At 31.7% G+C, this 22268-nt stretch overlaps 1 protein-coding gene across 1 annotated transcript; it reads right to left on the reverse strand.

The window, feature by feature from the left end:
- Nucleotides 1–21199: 21199 nt before the first annotated feature.
- Nucleotides 21200–21850, reverse strand: LOC129919236 (uncharacterized protein DDB_G0286175-like). The gene has a single exon (XM_056000091.1). The coding sequence runs from the start codon at nucleotides 21848–21850 to the stop codon at nucleotides 21200–21202; it is 651 nt and encodes a 216-aa protein (XP_055856066.1).
- Between the last annotated feature and the right edge of the window lie 418 nt (nucleotides 21851–22268).

Consider the following 22268-nt stretch of genomic DNA (forward strand, 5'->3'; position numbering starts at 1 on the left):
CGAAAAGCTTTTAGTTTTATATGTTTGCCTAAGAGAAGTTAAGGATTATCTATTTATATTTGTAGAAAACCTTTAATCACAAGCAAAACATTGAAAAAAGCATTTAGTTTTATGAGTTTGCCTAAGCGAAGTTAGGTTCGCTAATTTTATTTGTAGAAGCCCTGTGAAAGTGAGTACAAGCTAAATTTTGTAAACTGTCAGACAAACACATGAGAATAAGAAATATTTGGATAAGAGCAATTATGGTGACCATTTTTGGTTTTCTTATTCATGGTTATGAAAAAATAAATGAAAAAGTGTATAATTTTATATCGGTAATTGGTTTAAAATAGTGATATTAAAGATGATTTATTTACCAATTTGGAGTATATAAGTGGAAGAAAGGAATACAAGATTTTAATCTTCTCTACTTATTCGAATATAAAATGCACATTTAACATTTTTAATCTAAGGTCAAAACAAAGCTAATTCTCTAATTTTTAAGAAAAATGCGGTTTTACGGCTTAGGGGTGATGGCAATCGGTATAATATTATTAAGTTTTACTAAATAATTTTTTACAAGACATAAAAAAAAAAAAAAAACAGAAAATAACCAAAAGTAATACCTTTGAAAAAAAACCACAAATGGTTACCATATTCTTTAAGATAGTACAACTCATCAGGAAATTAAATCGAAGCCCTTAGGAAGCTCTGGTTTCAACTAGTTCAAATTTGAAACTCTATTAGTATATACCTAGGTAGCTCGATGGGTACGGTACCGGACTATCAATCAGGACGGTACGAGGTTCAAATCCCGCAAAATGCGTCAAGTAAGTAAAGAAGTTTTTTTCTTAATATAATTGTGTTTGGACCTTTAATTTCAGAAGAAAACTTTGACTGGATGGGAAAACAAACAAGAAAATGAAAAAAAATAAAAAAATAAAAATTATAAAAAATTAAAATGAAAAAAAAATATATTTTTTTCTTTATTCTATTTGGAATATACCTCGTTTAGACTTTCACAAGCCTTCGACAAGTCTGCTAAGAGCTTCTAAATAAAATTAAAAGCCTGTAGCAGTAATACACATTTTCAAATTGTGAATGTTGCTTGTTTCTATAAGGCATTAAACACATGTTTTGAGTCTCTCCAATCAACTTGCATATGACTCTTCTAAAACCTATCAAGCTTCTCGGGTGGGCCAAATGGGCTTCTCTATGGTCGTATGCAAGCAATATTTCTAAAATCGAAACAACTTCGTTAGACCCTTTTGGAGGTGAAATTGTTAGTTGGGTTAGAACGTATACCCGCATTCAAAATTTTCGAGTCATTGCAATTTTCTTGAAAACGGCTCTAACGATTTTGATTAAATTTAACACACGTAATGCTGTACAAAGTTCTAACAAAACTGTATTTTTAGTTTTTCTGTAAAAATACGGATAATAGAAATATGGAATTTTAATTTTTTTAAATCACTCATTTCGGCTCTTCCCTTAAATCTTTAATTAGTTGTTGCAATTTTCTCGAAAACGGCTCTAACGATTTTGTTTATTTTTTGCATACGTAATATTAAAAGCAATTGCAATAAAACTGCATTTTAATATTTTCTCAAAAAAGTCAAATAACAAAAAAAAAATGTTTGTATTTAGCAAAAATATGGAATTCATGTCGGCTCTTTCCCTACATAAACCAAATTTCTTAAAAATTTAAAAAGAGGCAGCTCTTATAATCTACAAGTAAGCCAACATAAAAGCGCTTTGAACTGCAAGTAGCAAGTAGCAATAAAAACTTTTTTTTCATATCAGAGACCGAACAAATTATGATTTTTTTTTCTATGAAAAAATCGATAGCTTAAACCCGTGATTTGTTTGTCCAGGGTTAGCCCAGGAAAGTCCAATTTTTATTTTCGTTAGTTTTTAGTTAAAAATTATAGAAGCATTATTTTCTACTCACCTCAAAAAAAAAAAAATATATATAGTACGCATACGCCACAGTGACCTTTTTTTAATTTATACATAATTTCGAAAAAGTAAATCCACTGCTGTTGGTACTGCACATTAAATGATATTTATTTGACTTAGAATTCTTACTTGCTTGAATGTAGTCCATATAACATTCCTGTTAAGAAGCTTTAAGAAGCTTAAGTTGATTTGTTTTGTGTGTGAAAACAATTGAATTTTTTGATTTGTTACATGAGCAGGAGCACCTACAAAAACTACAAGCTTAGTATAATCTATCCAAACTTTTTTCAAAAGTAACAACTCAACTTACCATGGTAATTCCAACAAATTACATCACTTTCAAAAATTATGACAACGCAAATTTTTCCAAATTACCAACCTCTTAAAAACCAAAATTTGTTTTTTTTTTTTTTTTCAGTGTAAAAATTGTCCCCTTGTCGAAAAAAATGCATTCTTTTACATTTCCTCCAAATCGATGGAGTGGGACATCAAACAAAATGTCTCTTCATTAAGCACACCCAAATGTTTCTTTAGGGTCTGGTTGCTGAGTTAAAGTAAACAACCACACTTTATCTACTAAACCTAACTGCAAAACTTATTATCCTTTCTTATTCCTTGCAATTTAATCCATTAATTGTTTTTATGTGTGACAATCGTGCAAATAATGCACTTTAGTACCTATTAGTTCTAAGATTATCACACCTTCATATTGACTGTCTCAAAGTTGTAAATATACTCAAGTCACTGGTTTCAATAAATTTTGTTGGCAGATAGATAAAACGTGATAATGATGAAACTTATCATTAAAGTTTCATTAATCTGTGTATTAATTCAATGATAGTGTATATCGTTTCGTCCTTAGAAATTATTTGAAAATGTATCAACATCACGCATATCAAAAATATTTTCACCCCTTTTGCGCTAATTAATGACAAGAATAACTGACCCACAAAACCTCGCACAGTTAAAGCCAATTTGCGTGATATGACTCAATATTTTTAAGGACTTAACACTCTTAAGTTGATGATTTTTATCAGAAATTGTTGTTTTAAAAGAACGTTGTGTATGGTAAATTATATTATCTGTAATTTGATCAAACAAATATTGTTTCAAGAAAAAAAAAAAAAAAAGAGTTGAAAAAATATAGTTGGTTGGTAATTTTCAAGCTCTCGTTACTAACTAGGACAACCATGTTTATATTCAATAAAAAATAAAGAAAAAAAATCAAGACCATAACCAATCCTCAATATTGTTTCAAGTAACCCTCATCAGATAGTTTATCCTCATTTCCATAATATTTAAGGGCTTCTTATTAAAAGTGTGTATTTGTTTTTTGGCTTCAAAAAAAAAAAAAAAAGAATATCCTTCCAAAAAAATAAGCTCAGTACAACACAAAATAATGAAAACCAACACAGAGTACGCGCCCGACGACAAGCCCCGTAGGAAGCAAGTTGGAAAATGATAAAAATTTCAGATTGAAAGAGGATGAGAAAATGGATGGGTACATCATTGGCAATATTGTCAGAGCATCATGAATGGTAATGGTATTTTGTATTACAGTCATTTATCTTTTTATTATTATTTTATAGCCTCGAAGAGAAAGATGAACAGAAAACAAGAAGAAGTATAAAAAAAATGGATTTCCATAACGCCAAGGAAATGGATAACCAATTGCCGGGATATAAAGAAAAGATGTCGTTGCGACTATTAGTCATTATTTTTGTATGTTTTTGTGTTGGGAGTAAATTTTTTTTTTGGTAAAAAAAAATGTAAAAATGAACACAAAATAAACATTATATCAAAACAATTTTTCATTAAGAGTTGACGTCTTGAAGACAGATACTTTTTTTGTTGTGCAAAAAGGCAAGAAATTTATTTGTTAAAAGAATTGGAGGGTTTTTTGTTTTTTTTTTCGTATGGTATATTTGCATAAGGGCTCAATTTATTTATGACAAATAGGTTTTTTAGTTTGACTTGCAATTCCTGTAAACACAAAGCAAGGGTGTTTTTTTGTTAGTTTATTTTGTTAACAAAAGATTCAAAAACTTTGAATATAATCGATGGAACCTCACTAAAAGGTAAAGGAATTTATGACTTTAAAAGTCTCTGTGCTGCCTTCGCTAAGTTTGTCTATGTAAGTTTTCATTTCAGTTTCTAACCGAGATTACGCTCAAATATTTGCCACTGACTAGAAAAGTATCAATTCTGTTTAATTTTAGTTGATCCCCATCATCTTCACCTACACGGAGAAAAAGACCACCCAAAAATAAGCGGATTCTACATTAAATTAAGCGGATTTCTGCATGGTTTTTTGCCAAGATGAATTCCGCCTTAATTTAAGCGGACAAATCTTCTTAAGAAATGGGCAAGTTTATATGAAATCCACTTAATTTAAGCGGAAAATCATCCTATTTTTATGTGGAAACATTTAAATTAAAAAAAAAAAACTGGCACCCACTATGGATCGAACCTAGAACTGTTGGGTCACTATGCAAGTGTTTTACCTTTAACATATCTCAATGTTGGAAATAAGTATGATAAACTGCAACAAAGCGTTACTTTAAGCGGAAATCGTATTGTTTTAATAGGGTGAGATTTAAGGTGGCCATTATCTTATTTTAAGGTGCATCTTTTTCTCCGTGTGGGATTCTATCTCACCATAGAAAAAAAAATGATTATGATTTTGTTCAAAGAAAGCATTTTTGCTCAAAATTATTAGATTGGGCCGGTTTTGAGTGCGTATTTAAGAAATAGTTTTTCGCTAACCTTTTTATATTGGCATTGACGAAAACCGATTGAATGCGTTCACTGGAGCCACTTGTGGTGATCATGCTATGGCGGGCAATATTTATTTTGCTGTCGGTGGGGTTTGTGATATTTGTTATTTTTATTCTTAATTGTCTTTTTTATTCGTGACCGGTGCACAACTTTTTGTGCAAATTCTTTCAATTTTTTTTTTGTGTGCTTTGTGGATTAAATCCACCAAATCTAAATTAAGAAATATAGGGGGGGGGGCAAATAAGGCCCACCTAACAGATTTTTCTTAATATCTGCTAGATTTTTGAGAATATCCGATTTAACTAAAAAGAATATGATTCTTTGTCTTTTTATCTTCATGAAAACATAGATTGTAGATTTTATTGTTTTTTAATACATAATTGAAAAGAATATTTTTTTCGATATTAAAAAAAGCTTACGTTGTTCTTAATAAGGCCCACTCAGTTTTCTTAAGAATTGTGCAAAATTGCAGCAAGGAAACAATGCATTGAAAGTAAAAACACAAACAAATAAATGTGTTTCAATAATATTTTTTTTAATTTATTTAATAAGAAAATATAAGAAAAAAAGTATCTTCAGTTTAACACACATAGCCCAGGGAAATTAGTAATTTAAATCGCATTTTTCGCGGGACAAAATTTTTTTCATGGAATGTGTTCGGGTGGTTGTCCTTATCATAAAAGTCAATTTGTTGGGATAATTGGAGGTTGGTAACAGCCGCCATCTTGGAAAAGAGATTGGTATCGTTTTTATTGAATAGCTCCATTGTTATTCATTTTAACAAAAAATCCAAAGGTAAGACTTATTAACAATAAAATTATCTAAGAAATGATATACAAAACAATTCCGTGAGTTAATTAAATAAAATTTTATAGTTGGTCAAAGTGCGGGTTTGTATCGCAAGGTTGGGACAAAATGACATTTTTTCATATATCTGACGAACTTTTGATTTGTTTGGATAATTCTTCAAGAATGAATTGTAGTACTTATAATTACCTATAAAATGAGCCCACAATCGTTATTGTCACCATCGTATTGTAGAAGTAATCTAACTCAGAAACTGTACTAGTCCATGTACTAGTCAAAAGTAAGAAAAAAGCTGTTTTTTTGCTAGTAGGCCGAGAAAATTTTGGGAGTAGAGGTATAACCAAAATTTAAGTACGCAGTTTTGCAGCCATACGCGTGTTAATGTCGATTTCAAAGGTCTGACAACTCTAATTTTGTGCTTTATACGGTTTTTGGGGGGTTAAATAACGTAAGTTTTCCAGTTAATGTGAATGGGCTAAATTTATACTATTTGAAATCATAAATATACAAGCAGATGCGTACTGCGTACTTAAATTTTGGTTATACCTCTACTCCCAAAATTTTCTCGGCCTACTAGCAAAAAAACAGCTTTTTTCTTACTTTTGACTAGTACATGGACTAGTACAGTTTCGGAGTTAGATTACTTCTACAATACGATGGTGACAATAACGATTGTGGGCTCATTTTATAGGTAATTATAAGTACTACAATTCATTCTTGAAGAATTATCCAAACAAATCAAAAGTTCGTCAGATATATGAAAAAATGTCATTTTGTCCCAACCTTGCGATACAAACCCGCACTTTGACCAACTATAAAATTTTATTTAATCAACTCACGGAATTGTTTTGCATATCATTTCTTAGATAATTTTATTGTTAATAAGTCTTACCTTTGTCATTTTTTGTTAAAATGAATACCAATGGAGCTATTCAATAAAAACGATACCAATCTCTTTTCCAAGATGGCGGCTGTTACCAACCTCCAATTATCCCAACAAATTGACTTTTATGATAAGGACAACCACCCGAACACATTTCATGAAAAAAATTTTGTCCCGCGAAAAATGCGATTTCATGCCCATATTTTTACTAATTTCCCTGAGCTAACAAATAAACAAAAAATTTAATTTTAACAAAAAAACATTAACAAAAAAAGAAAAAAGAACACAACAACAATTCATGGCTATCCTTTTTTTCTGAAAAGTTGACACTTTGTCTGAAACACATAAAAGGTCCGTTCCACACTCAGTTTCAAACTGCCGAATTTAGTAATATTTGGTTATTTTTGGCCAGAGTCTGTTCCCAACTTCAAAAATTGTGTAAAAGAGAGCGCTCACGAGAGAGTACAAAATTTCCCCACCCTGACAAATTTAGCCCTAAGAATTTCTTCCGGCAGAAATATGAGTTCTGTCAAATGAAAAGTTGACGTATGTCAAACAAATAAATAAAGAAGAAAACAAATCAAATTGTAGTGATTTTTAAATTGAATCGCGTTTACATGTTTTTTGCATCAAAAAAGTTTAATGTTTATCGAATTAAGCATAAAATATGAAATTGTGTTGTATAATAGTGTTCAACTTGTTCCAGACTTTTATTGTCCTTATTGTTTTCTGCCTTATTAGGAACATGCATCACTTTTACAAAAAAAAATTATTTAAAACTAACAATCAAACATTTTTTACAAATAAATGTTTTAATTATGCTGGAAAAATAAAAAATATGTACACAGAGAAAAATATGACCCGCTAAAAACTAACAGAACCGTCCATACATTTCATAAGGAAATCTTATTAAAATCAACGATTAATAAGGTTTTTTTAAGGAGATTTCTTATTATTTTTATAGAGAAAATCTTATTAAAATTTGACTGAAAAGTTGATTTTCTTTGCAACTTAGCACTAGAACAAAAATCGCGATCAATATTTTCATGGCAGGTTGGTTCTGGTGGTAGGGTGGGCGACTAATGATTTGAAGTCTCCAGTTCGATTCCCAGCCTGGTCATCGTTTTTTTTATTTTTTTGCAGATTTTAAAACAATAAGGAAAACCCGATTGTTTTAATAAGGTTTCCTTCTTGGATGAAAACCATAGAGAAATCTTATTGTTTTTGTTCTATTTTATGTGGACTATTTTTCTCTGTGTACTTACTTGCTTGAAATTCGTGAAAAAATAACACTTAACACACTACTTTTTTATAATTTGGTAGAACTTCACCCCTCGACGAACACAGGCCCGTAGCCAGAGTTCAATTTGAGGTAGGGCAACGGTCTTATCGGGTAGGGCATTGGTAATAGTTTAAATTTTTTTCTCAGTCAGTTCTCAGTTTATTCTCATAAAAAGTACCTCGTTGAATTTGAAAATAATTATATATAAAAAAATTTAAAATTGTTCTTTAAATAGTGTATGGCTTAACTCAAACACAAAGTGAAAAAATGTAGTTGAAAAAAGTGTTTTTTTAAATTCTTGATCTTACAAGGTCAAGGTTTTTTGTAAAAAAATATGCACTTGGTTTTCGGTTTTATCTTCGAGTCTTCTCAAATAATTTTTGGCCATAGTGGACTCTTTTATTAATTAACCCTTTCGAACCCAAGCTATGAAAATCAATATTAAAAAATGTTTTTTCAGTATTATCGTATCAAAAACATCACAACTAAGAAATATGAATATCAAAAAGTTATGTTCCAAAAAAATAAAATACCAAAACTAATGTGTTATTCTCATGTTACATGTAAGTAACATACACTGCCTATGACTACCAAAAAAAGTCGCACAACTGAGAAAATAACTTTTTATAGAACAATAATTTATGCTACTTCTTCTAATCCAAAAACAGCAAAACACTTTCTGGATTAACATTTTTATATCTTTTCTTTAAAATTATTACCATATATGTATAAAAAAAATTGAAAGTATAATATTTTACTAGCTTTTTGTACTAATCCAGTAACTAGTTATTATTATCTTTCAATATTTTTTAGAATTTTTAAAGATATGTTACATGTGAGTAACGCTGGTACCGAAAGGGTTAATTGAAAATTTGCATTTTTCCGATGTTAAGGAACAATGTGTTCAAGATACGTTTAAGATGAAAAATTGGATCGTTTGCGTTTAATTTGAACATACATACATATATTACAAAGGTTAACAACATTAAACTTTTATTTTGTATCTGAGAGTAAACTGAACTTTTCCAAAGGTTTTTTTTTGTGTGCTGAGCTCTGCACTGCGAAATTAAGCCCCAGAAAATAAGGCCCCAAAACAAAAAATAAAAAACCTAATTCCCCATATTGAAGTATTTTTTCACATTGAAATTATGCGCCATTAAAATAACACCCTAACTTGTTCTGACCTTTTTTGGAAAAATGAAATAAAACTCCAATTTTCTTTTTCATAATGACCTAATTTTCGATAAATCGCGTGATTTTGTCAGCTTTGTGGTTGCTTACTAAAACAGAATTTGTTTTGAAAGACTATTTAGCTAAGCATTTTCATGTAAATTATGAAAAATGAAATAAGGCCCCGAATTGTTTTTAAACAACAAGTCAAAAACTGCTTAAATTTTTCCGATACTTTTCTTATGGTCAGATATCTTCAGTTGTTTGACATATTATAATATCATTAGGTAAGGAGAAATATAACGCCTTTTTTATTTTTAGGATATTTTTATAAGAAGGCCATTTTTATAAAAAGGGCATTTTTGAAGGTCAAGTATTTTAATAAGTAGGGCATTTTTGAAGGTAGTTCATTTTTGACTCAGAGATTTTTTAAAACTAGAGTAATTTTGAAGGTACGGGATCTTTATAAGTTGGGCATTTTTAAAGCTAGAGCATTTTTGAAAGTATAACATTTTTATAAGTAGGGCGTTTTTAAGGCAGGGAATTTTTAAAATTGGAGCACTTTTGAAGCTACGCCATTTTTATAAGAAGGGTATTTTTGAAGGTAGGGCATTTTTGAAGGTAAGGCCTTTCTGATGGTACATGGTAGCGGTATAGCATTTTTTAATTTAAGACATTTTTCAAGGTAGGGCATTTTAAACTTAAGGTAGGGCATTGCCCCTCAATGCCCCCCTGGCTACGGGCCTGGACGGACTTTAATCACCTGCAAGTCCCTGACATGAATCGCGCAGTTGGCTTTTTTTTTTCCTTTGTATGTGTTCTTACAGATATGGTTTATGCAAAGCAAAAAAAGTCCCGTTATTTGTTCTTTTCTGTGTTTTCTGACAAGTGGGCCTTATTGGGAACAGGGCCTTCTTTTACCCCCCTACCTAACATCTTTTCACGTCAAAATAAAAAACCTGAACAGTAAAAAAATCTTTTAATTATCTACAACTTTCCCATAACTACCTATAGCTTTTTCCCATAACTACCTATAGCTTTTTCGATAAGAGGGATGCTTTTCTCAGAAATCGTTAAAACGCCATCCCTTCCCAACTCCACTTCCGGGCATTTACTTACCATACATTCTTAATTTCTTTATGTGACTTTAAGATACGAAACCATCAAAAATTAACCTTTTTTTTACGTTGATTTTAAAATGTTCATCTTCAACGCAAAATCATTCCGAATAATAGTTAAATCAATGTGATTTTCATTGATTTTACGTTGTTTTATGGTGGCTTTTCCTAAACCTTCCTAAAGACTTTAGCATCCTTCATGAAATTGTCGACTTGACTTTGTCGATAAGTTTTCCAGAGTCTATCTCTTGATTTAACAGGATCTTAACAATCTGTACGTGTCTTACATCCGTTTCTCAAATGTTTATCGGTTCTCATTTATTCTCTATGACCATTAGAAGAAGTGAAGCGTTGATCATGATCTTCTGTGATTAATCTTCCTTAAATTGCCCAATCCTGAACTGGAACCAACAGTTTAAGCCTAGTAAAAAAGCGGCACTTATATCACCAAAACCTTACCTGTTAAGTGATAGACAAGAATCCCTACAAACTGACATTTTTGAAGTTATACTTCTTATGGGAGGGTGGGTATGAAAATTTACTTTTTGACAAGAATGTCAAAGGGATTATGACGCGATCACCCTGGGTAGCAGGGCTGTCGTTTCACCTTTAGAGTAGGCAGTACTTTAGTATTTAAAAATGCAGTACGCCGCAGTACGGCAAACATAAAACACACAACACGTTGCAAGTTACATGTTTCATGTGGCAAGTTGCATGTGGCAAGTCGTATGTGGCAAGTTGCATGTGGCAAGTTGTATGTGGCAAGTTGCGTGTGGCAAGTTGCATGTGGCAAGTTGCGTGTGGCAAGTTGAATGTGGTAATTTCCATCTGGCAAGATGCCAGGGTTGCAAAAAGCTCACATTTCAGCTCAGCTCACAGCTCAGCTCAAATTTGAGCTAGGTACCATAGCTTAGCTCATTTGAGCTGAGCTGAAAGTGAGCTGAGCTGAAAGTGAGCGCCCCAACTTCCAACGCCTATATCTCGGAATTTTGAAAAAAATGAAAAAAAAATGTTTGATGCCAAAAGGTAGCGAGGACTCTAACCTACATTTGGGTACAACTCCCATCCCTGTAGGTGCACGCGTTCTCAAACTGGGTGAACTTAAAGGTAAAAAAAAGTTAAGCCCGATTCTGAAAAAATAGGTATGATGTGGCGGTTTAACATGGAAGATGATTTTTTAAAAATCTGAGAATGTGCAAAGCGTAGGCCCATGACACAAGCTATCATTGGGTATCACTCCCATAAATTGCTCTCAAGCGGTTTAGCTTCCAGGAGCATTCAAAGATTCGGGGATTTTTCGAAAAAAAATTTTACCCCAACTTTCAAACGCGATTTTCTCGGAATTTTGAAAAAAATCGAAAAACCGGATTATACCACTATCGGCTAGCTGAGAATATAAGCTTTCATATGGCACCACTCCCCTGTCTCTAGATCAAAGCGTTCCAACGCGGAATTTTGAAGAAAATGAAAATAAAATTTTTTGATGCCAAAAGGTAGCGGGGACTTTAACCTACATTTGGGTACAATTCCCATCCCTGTAGGTCCACGCGCTCTCAAACCGGGAGAACTTAAAAGTAAAAAAAAAAATAGGCACGATTCTGAAAAAATGGGCATGATGTGGCGGTTTAACATGGAAGGCGATTTTTTAAAAATCTGACAATGTGCAAACCGTAGGCCCATGACACAAGCTATCATTTGGCATCACTCCCAAAAATTGCTCTCAAGCGGTTTAGCTTCCAGGACCGTTCAAAGATTCGGGGATTTTTCGAAAAAAAAATTTTACCCCAACTTTCAAACGCGATTTTCTCGGAATTTTGAAAAAAATCGAAAAACCGGATTATAACACTATCGGCTAGCTGAGAATATAAGCTTTCATATGGCACCACTCCCCTGTCTCTAGATCAAAGCGTTCCAACGCCTATATCGCGGAATTTTGAAGAAAATGAAAATAAAATTTTTGATGCCAAAAGATAGCGGGGACTCTAACCTACATTTGGGTACAACTCCCATTCCTGTAGGTCCCCGCGTTCTCAAACCGGGTGAACTTAAAGGTAAAAAAAAAGTTAAGTCCGATTCTGAAAAAATAGGTATGATGTGGCGGTTTAACATGGAAGATGATTTTTTAAAAATCTGAGAATGTGCAAAGCGTAGGCCCATGACACAAGCTATCATTGGGTATCACTCCCAAAAATTGCTCTCAAGCGGTTTAGCTTCCAGGAGCGTTTAAAGACTCGGGGATTTTTCGAAAAAAAAATTTACCCCAACTTTCAAACGCGATTTTCTCGGAATTTTGAAAAAAGTCGAAAAACCGGATTGTACCGGAATTTTTTTTATGATAAAAAAAGAAATATTTTACTAAAAAAAATAGAAATATATTTACTATCAAAAACACCAAGAGAAAAGATCACGAAAAATTATCTGTCTTATTTATAAAAATATCTATGTGTTAAAATAATTCCATTAATAACTAGAACCAAACATCTTAAGCTATGGTGTTATATAAAAGTTTAAAATATCTTCATATTTCATTATACTTTCCAAATAAAAATCAATGTATCCTCTCACCCATCACAGCTCAGCTCAGCTCACTTTACCTTAGCTCACCCAACAGCTCAGCTCAACCATCAGCTCAGCTCACTTTCAGCTCAGCTCAAATGAGCTGAGCTATGGTACATATCTCAAAAGTGAGCTAGCACAAAATTTGAGCTGAGCTGCGAGCTGAGCTCAGCTCACTTTTGAGCTTTGTAGCAACCCTGCAAGTTCCATATTGCTACTACTAGTGCTGAAGCACACACAATTCTCATAAAATTACCATATCGCACATTTTATGCGCAATCATTTACTTTCGTTAACCATATATAGTACGTTCTGAACCGCACAACATGAGTAAAGTTCACAGATTAAATTGAAAACTACATGGACGCAAGGAGGATGAAAGAATTAATTTATTGTTCACTTGATAAAAATGTAAAAAACGAAGTGTGGATTAATTAATTTAATAATAGAAATTAAAAAAATCAAATGAAATTCATTTATATATGTATTCTGAATGAGAAGTATAACTTCAGTCGAGTGTACATGTGTACACACACTCTTTTTTTTTAATTATCCAAAATTTCAAACCAAATAACCGCTGTGATAGTTATCAAATTATAATTTGAAGCTTTCTCAGGAATGGTAAACTAAACAACGGTAATTTAAAATGTTTTGTAATCCTGCAATCTATATTATCTATTATTTATTATTCATCATCTAATCCACTGATATGTCATAACCGACTATAACGAGTCCTTAACCATAAAGACCTGGGACTCCCAAGTGCACATACAAAACGAATTCAATAGACTAACTCCATCTTCTGTTGGGTCTCTCTCTTCTTTTGCAACAGGCAAAACTATCTAATAAAACTGCATTAAAATGACCCATTTACAGCGGCTATAAATGCATAAAACCATTTTAAGCTTAAATTTATACAGAGTAGGTACGTAACTCTCTATAGTCTCTACATGAGGATGCAAAGAACATCAAAGCTGAATGAGTACCACGATATAATTCTCGGATTCCCCTAGAGCCTTTATGGAGAAGAAGTATACCTAGAAGAGGTGCATACAGAGAGTGTTAGCGTGAATGAATATACTTTATTTTATAAAGCTGATGCACCTCTCTAGAAGGAAAAATGCACTCTCCAGCAGCTTCTTAATGGAGTATAGCAGGAGAGCCCTGGAATGCTTGGGCTTCGCTTCGCCTGCCCGCAAGCAAAGTTACTTCGTTATAAATTCCATCTCTGACGCTGACATGAAGCATTGCGGTGAAGAGCACTAACACCGGCTCGGTCAGAAAAAGGTGTCGACGACGACGTCGTCATAGTATAGTTTTTTTTGGTTGGAAATGGAATCGTTGTCGTTCATCGTTGTCGGCCCAGATGTAGAATATCATCTTGACTGTGATTATGAAGGAGAAGATGATGATGATGATGCCTTCCTGGTTGGCGTTGTTGGTTGGAGAAACGACGACTTCACTCAGAATACTGTTGTAAAACATAAAGCAATAGAGATGGGTTTTTGTTCTCTTTTCGTCGACATAATGGCTTTGAGCTGCGGGTAATGATGTTACTTTGTAATGAGCTAAGATATTCCCAGAGTGTCCTTGGGTGTTAATGCATTTTATTGTAGTACAATAGAAAAATAGATAAGATGGTGCGGGAAAAATCAGCTTGCATAGAAGTTACTTTTGAAGTATAAGTGGTGTGGGGAAAGAAAGTTAGTATTGTGGTTGGCAATGCGGGTTTTTTTCGAAAATATTGGTCAAACTGATTTTTACTACAGTTTCAAGTTTAAAATCAATTTTATTTTATTTTAATTTTTTGAGTAGGCCGAAGAGATACTATAGAGCCAAATTGCTAGATATCTATCTTGCACGATTGGACTATACACTTAGCTCGAGGCTATTAGCTGCCCTATACAGACAATTTAAACTTGATGTTTTAAATTGCTTAGGTGTGGATTTGGGGTCAGTGGGAAAAATAAGACGGGTAGTCAATATAAAGTTTAAATGCTCATACCGAATAGGAGAGACTTTGCTAGGAATTTTTACGAGTCCAATAGAAATTAATTTAGCCTGCAATTCTTTTTGTACTGCACCTTTTATGGCACATTGCAGATTGCAACATGCCGAAGTTAGGTTTCTGGTAAATGCCATCCGCATAACAAAGCGCATTATTATTTTCAAAATTGTCTTAACGACGAACAAAAGAAAATTAAGGATGCCTCCGAAAGAAAACTGACCGGTATCGAATAAGAAGTTGTTTTAAATATTTATATAGGCTTTTTGTTAGCCCTGTTTTCTTTTATCAAGGAACCGAAAACGGTGTCGGCAATAAAATGAAATGCATAACGGGGTTGCACGTTCTTGCTCTTAGAATTTGAATTACCAACATTTTGAAGCGTTTTAAGACAAATTTGGTAAATGTAAACAAAAAAAACATAAAATTCGTTCTTCAAATAAAAAAAACACACTTAAAATGAAATTGAGCTCAAGAAAAGTATTCAGTTTAATTTTTTTTTATATAGAAACATTTTTAGAAAAAACTTTCACAAGCCTTAGAGCCGTTTAAAAAAAAACACAATTTTGTTTAAATATATAATTTTTTTTTTGAAAAAAAGAGGTTGTCTGTAAAGCCGGTTAACGGACGATGATTTTACGTGATAACGTCGTCAGAAAACAGGTTGTGTGCTTTTGTTTAAAATGAGTCAATTGAAGCGTTTACTTATTTTAAACAATCATAATTTACAAGAAAAAGCTAAAAAAAAATACCTTTTTTATTTTCTCATTATATTAATTTTTTTATTTTAAAAGCTTACAAAAAAAATTATGCAATTTAAAAGCCAAGAATTTCTTCTTTAGAATAAAACCATTTTTTAATTTTTACAATGCGCAAAAAGTATAAAAATAAATTTATTGAAAACAATCATTTTCATAAAAAAAAAGCAAAAAAAACATGAATTTTTATCTTCTCACGTCATTAATTCCATTTTTTTCCCTTACAACCTGTACACAATTTTATACCATCTTATTGTCTTAGCTTAAAAAATATATATTGATTAGGTCTATAAGACATCTACAAAAAGAGCTAGAATTTTTTTAACTCGATCAAATTTCATTAAAAAAAAGCAAAAAAACATTTATTTTTATGTTTTCAGGCTATGGAATAAATTTTTTTGTTTGACAACCTATACAAAATATATACCATGTGAAAGCTTATTATCTCACCTTTCATATGACGTATCAATCTCATTTCAAAGATGCCTACAAGAGAAGTTAGAATTTTTTTTAAAGTCAACCATGTCGAATTTATAGACTGAGATTACGGTACTTCCCACACTGGTGGTTGTTCGGGGGGCAACAGATCTCCATTGGTGTCTTGAGGTTTTTCGCAAGTTTCTTGATTTAACATTGTGTAGCTTGTAGTTAGTCTACCGTTATGTGTGATATACTAAATGAAAGGTAATTGTATCAGGATGCTCATAAAAGTTTAATAAAATTTCTATCTGCTCTGAGTCAAAAGTTATAACCTGTTGAATTCTAAAATTTTATTTTACCGTTATCTCAAAATTGTGTTTACGAAAATGATTGAAATTTCGCACACATTTAGTCGTGGTCATGGTCTATCATTACTCTATATATTTTATTCCTGTATCTATTAAAGAAAAAAGATAAAAATAAAAAACGATGAAAATCGGTTAAAAACGGTCAAAAAACGTGCTTCTTATAAACTTTTTTCTTCCGTTATTCATTCAAAGCTCACTAAACGATTTTAATTGTTGCACATGTATGCATAAGGCCAAAACCTACATGTCCTATAAGTTTGAGATTTTTTGAAGGCTTCAAAAAAAAAGCTAAAAATCAAAAACTACCCATAAATACCCCTAAAAAACAAGGTGTTTTTCAAAAATTCATATTTCGAAACGCAGAGTAGCACCTTTAGAATTGTCAAAAAAAATTTAACCTACCCAAAATCATCATTTTGTCATAGCCCTAACACGTGTACAACGTTCAAACAAAACGTTATAGCTTAGTTTCAAAATTTTTTAGAAATTTTTCTTGAATGCAGTTATTCTTAAATTAGTTTTATCTATCTTTAGCAAAAAAATCACATCTCTACGACTTTCGCGTTTAGATTTTAGCCCAAACTTCATCTTTCCGTTTTACCCCTGTTTACCCTATTAAATGACGGAATTATTAAAATCCTTCATTTGGATTAAAGTTTAGATTATTATCTTTCAAATAAGCTATAGAAGATTTTTGTACCTCTAATAGTTTATTTTTAATTTTTAATTGAAATTTTTTGCCGCACTGCGAAAGTGCAAGAGTGAACGGGAGAAAATGGCGTCACTTTTTTGTGGTGGCTGAAATGGTTCATCGATTTATAAGACGTTATCACGTCAAAAAAAGTTTTAAGACAAAATTAGTATGCCATTTTGTAGCTATTAATCAAAAGTAGGGCTCTTGATTCTACCCGGGTAATACCCTGGTCCAATGCTACGCGGGTACCCGGGTACCAAAATACCCGGGTATTACCCGGGTAGCACCCGGGTACCCGGGTACTCGAAATACCCGGATACCCGGGTCCTAAAAATACCCGGGTACCCGGGTTCCCGAGTACCCGAGTATATTCAACAGCTCGTGTAACCAAGTAGATACGCAAATAAAAAATTTAGTTTTTTGTTTTTTCTTATTTTTTCATATTTTGCTATAATTTATTAACCTAGTTGACACTTTTAAGAAGATTGTTTGGCATTGTTAGTTGATAACTATAATGAAAAATATAGGGCTGCCACTTTTAAAATTGGAACTTTTATAAAGCAACCTTATTTCATAGGTAAAATTGGTACATGACCAAATTGGTCATATCTTTGTACTTTGGTTCAACCAGGAAACTCTTTAAATGCCAAACAAATTCCCAAAAAGTGTCAACCAGGTTAATAAATTATAGCAAAAAAAAAGTTTTTTTAGATTAGATTTTTATTTCGTAATAACATTTTTTCAACAAAGCCTACGACCGCACGTTTTACATTCAGAGATTTGAAATACATTTTCTTACTACTGAAACATTATTTATAAAAAGAATAAATTAATTAGTTTAATGAATTTATTTACTTGAGGGAAAAATACGATTTAAAACCCTCATTCAAATTAAAAAAAAAAAAAAACGTATGTATAGTAAAAAATTGTATATATATATGTAAATACATATATATATATAAGTATACATGTATAATGTATACATATTCAATAAAAGGTTGTTACTAAGTCTCAATTTCGGTGGTTAGTATTTATGTATTTATTTTGTTATATTTTTACCCATATTGTTAAATATTTTTAAGTAATCTTTAAGAGCTGTGTCTCTGCTTGATGAATAATAAATAAATAAATAAATAAATAAATAATCAAAAAAGAAAAAACAAGGAATGCTCATTTACAAAAATTGTTTAGCAAGTATATAACAAATATGTATGTACTTTGTTTTTAATACGTCAGGAAATATCACACAATTTATTTGGTAAATAGATAAATAAATAAATAAATAAATAAATAAATAAATAAATAAATGAAAAAATAAATAAATAATATATAATAAATAAATAAATAGTAAATAAATAAATAAGTAAATTAATAAATAAACAAATACAAAATAAATAAATAAATAAATAATAAATAAATAATAAATAAATAACAAATTTTAAATAAACAATAAAAAAATATTAAACAAAAAAAATAAATAATCAAAAATAAATAATAAATAACAAATAATAAATAAATAAAGAATAAACTATAAAAATAAAATATATAAATAAATAATAATGAAATAATGGTTAGTAGTGTTATTAAGTTTTTAGTATATAACGTTAGTAGTGTGTTAGTGAGCTTGTAACAATAATGAAATAAATAACATTTATACAGTAATATTGTAAACATTTAAAGAACAATTTGAATTACAATATTTGAAAAATAAATAACAAAAAAAAGCAAACGAAATAAATCAATTATTATTAATCACAGGTACATAAAGCTGGCGTACTAGAGGATTTTCAGAGTTATCACAGCTATTGTTAAAATTATTTGAAAGCTTACGAATCCTGTCGGAAATCAATTCAACATTCGCTCTTCTGTGCAAATCAAGAGTGGAGTGATGCCAATTAAGGTTAAGCATCATTTTTAAAACTTTGTTTTGGGAAATTTGCAACTTTTTTATGTAGCATTTTGCAACATTTTCCCAAACTGGACATCCATATAAAAGTATAGCTTGAAAGATAAGTTTATGTAAAATAATTTTATTTTCATTTGTTAGCTGTGATTTTCGGTTAATGAACGGATAAAGAAGTTTTATTGCCATACTCATCTTCCTTAACGTATTATGAATATGGTCCCTAAAAGTTAGTTTGGTGTCGAGATAAACTCCTAGGTACTTTACACTCTGTTTCCATGGTACTATATCACCACTAATTTGAAGTTGGGTACTTGGAAGATAGCAAGGTTTTCTTTTTCGCGTGAAAAAGATTGCTTGCACTTTTCCAGTATTAAGCTTAATCTTCCATTTGGTATAATATTTTTCTAAAATTTCAATTGCATACTTTAGATTTGTCTCAATATTGAGAGCAAACTTATGCGATGAAAATATAGCTGTGTCATCGGCAAAAATAGCTGATTCACAAAGTGGAAGAACTGGGAAGTCAGAAGTATAAATATTGTACAATGAAGGTCCAAGAACTGAGCCTTGTGGGACACCATAATCAAAAACATATAAACAAGAAACACCAGAGTTAACATGAACTTGAAAACATCTACCTGACAAGAAACTTTGAACTATTTTACACAAATAAACTGGGAAATTGAGTTTTATCATTTTATATACTAGTCCATCATGCCATACAGAATCAAAAGCTTTTTCAATATCTAATAATATCATTCCTGTAGATCGTCCTTCTGAGCGATGATCTTTTACATAGTTACAGATTCTTTTAATTTGATGAGAAGTACTATGAAAACTTCTGAAACCAAATTGTTCATTAGGAAATATATCATTATTTGAAACAATCTTTAAAATTTGTTCCTTAATTACTTTTTCATAAATTTTGCTAATGCTGCTTAGTAGGCTTATGGGTCTATAATTGGGAGACATTTCTGGTGCTTTTCCGGCTTTCAAAATAGGAACAACTTTAGCTTTTTTCCAATCACCAGGGAAATACATGAGTTTAATGCATGCGTTAATAATAATTGTTAAAAACTTTATACCACTCTGAGGTAGATTTTTTAGATAGACATTTTTTATTAAATCTAATCCTCCAACTTTTCGTATCTGAAGGCTGTTAACAATATTTTTAATGCACTTTTCGTCAACGTAGGCATTTAGTGGTGTCATTTCGACTGACACGTTTATGTTTTGAATCGTGTTTCTGACAAGGTTATTAGTTTCACTATCTCCTAAGTTATGAGATACAAGATGATTATTTGAGAAGTTTCTGGCAAGTTCTTCAGCTTTCTCAGTGTCTGTATAAAAAAACTGAAGATGAATCTTTCAAAAATGGAATTTTTCTGTTTTTACTCTTAATTACCCTCACAATGTTCCAAAATGGTTTACCATTCTTTTCTAGCCTACTAAGCCTATGATTCCACTCATCATTACGATGTCTTACTAACTCATTCGAAATGAGTTTGTTGAAATGGGAAATCATTGTTTTAGAAAAGGGTTGCCGATAACGTTGCCAGTTTCTTTTATGAACATTTCTCACTTTTATGAGTTCTAAAATGTTAAATGGAAGATTCTTATGAGTATCTTTTTTTGCTAGTTTTGGAACACTTTCTTCTATAGAAGAAAGAATAGTTTTTGTAAATTTTTGTATTAGGGTATCCACTTCATCTGTACAGTTAATTGTTTCTAAATGAGTGCAATCATTTTCAAATTTGACATTGACTGTTCTTCTAAAACACTTCCAATTTGCATTTTTCAAATCCTGAAAATATTGCACTTTTTTTTCACCCGACCATAAAACGTCACAAAAGACCGGATTGTGATCAGAACTGAGAGCAGGAAACGATGTAGGTTCTGTAATTAGACTAGAGACATTTGATACAAATAGGTCGAGGACGGAAGGACTTCCACGGGAACCTGCAGGAAAATACGTGGGACACGGTGGATAGAAAACATTTATTGGTAACGACAATGAAAGGTCTGACAAAATATTACCCCAGGCATTTGCTCTTAGGCAACCCCAATCTCTATGACGGCAATTAAAATCCCCTCCTAACAAAAAATCACCACTCATTGTGAAAAACTTCCTCAAATCTTGCTTCAGCCATTTTCGTTTAATTTCAGATGAAGAACCACCGGGAAAATAAATAGAGAAAATCTTAACCTTCCTTTGATTACGTAACAAAATTTCTACCCCTATGTTTTCAACAATTTTCGTTTGAACTATAGGTAAGAGCGAATGTTGAATTGATTTCCGTATGAAAATCGCAACCCCACCACCCATTTGATCAATCCTATCCATTCGGTAGCATTTGAAAATAGATGATGGAAGTTTGATTTCAGAACTAAGCCAAGTTTCAGTTATTAAAGCAACATCAACATCGTTGCTATTCAAAAAATTTAAAAATTCAAAAAATTTATTGCGTATGCCTTTAGCATTCCAAGTAATTATCTTAATATGTGTATCTGCCATTTTACTTAACATTAGGATTTGAGTACAAAAACTTAGTAGCTAAACGTGCGATCGCATTAAATTGATCTAATTTTGTTTTACAAACAGATAAACTTGTAATCATCTCCATACAGAGCGAGTTGAGTTCTTCCATGGAAAATAGTGTAGAGTTGCCAACGCCCACATTGTTGTTGTTGTTAGCTACATTGCTAGTGGTGGTTGCATTGTTGTTGTTGGGTACAACATGAGTGCTATCATCCCATACATTATTTGTCAAACCCGAATTTGGTATATGGGAATTTGAATTCGGTAAGCTTTTATTTGATGCAATGACCTGTCGCCTACGTGGCAGTGGAAGCGAAGGAAAAACATTCATCGAACCATAAGAAACCGGTTTTTGCACAGAATTCAAAGAAGGAGGAGGCTGTGCTTGTAATGAAGGGAGATGGAGCATTTGTTGGTGATGCTGAGTTGGTCTTCTTCCAGCTGATTTTTCTCTAATTTGTAGGTATCTAGTTCTACTAATACACGTTGTGTCGGTAGACTTATGATTTCCATTGCAGTTTGCGCATTTAGAGACAGTAGCATTATCGCATTCAGAGGTATTGTGTGGGCCGGCGCAGTTAGCACAAAAAGTTTTAATGTGACAATTTCTTTGTCCATGCCCAAACATTTGGCAATTGTGACATTGAGTCAGCTTACCTTTAATTTTGCGTTGAAAGCTCCAACTCACTTGGGTGTGCAAAACAGATCGAAAGTTTTTTCTTAGATCAACTAATTTGATGGAAGCATTAACCAGAGACACAATATAGAACGTATCACTGTATTGATCGTATTTTTTATTTATTTTCTTAAGTTCAATGCACTGTAGGCCAAGTGAAGTCAGTTCATTTTTAAGAACATTTATATCCATATCTTCTAAACCATATAAGACAACTTTAAATGCACTTGTACCTTTGAAGTCATGAGAAAAATATTGACAGTTTTCTTCTTTAAGTTTATTAATTATGATATTGAAGGAATCAAGAGAGTTGCACACAATTTTAATGCCGATTGAAAGTTTCTTAATTGAATAGTCGGACACTTTTAAT

This window comes from Episyrphus balteatus, chromosome 4, assembly GCF_945859705.1.
Source record: "Episyrphus balteatus chromosome 4, idEpiBalt1.1, whole genome shotgun sequence".
In the NCBI taxonomy this organism is placed as follows: domain Eukaryota; kingdom Metazoa; phylum Arthropoda; class Insecta; order Diptera; family Syrphidae; genus Episyrphus; species Episyrphus balteatus.

Coding starts and splice junctions, on each gene's coding strand:
- LOC129919236 (XM_056000091.1), bottom strand. CDS start 21,850: ATGTTTGGGCATGGACAAAGAAATTGTCACATTAAAACTTTTTGTGCT.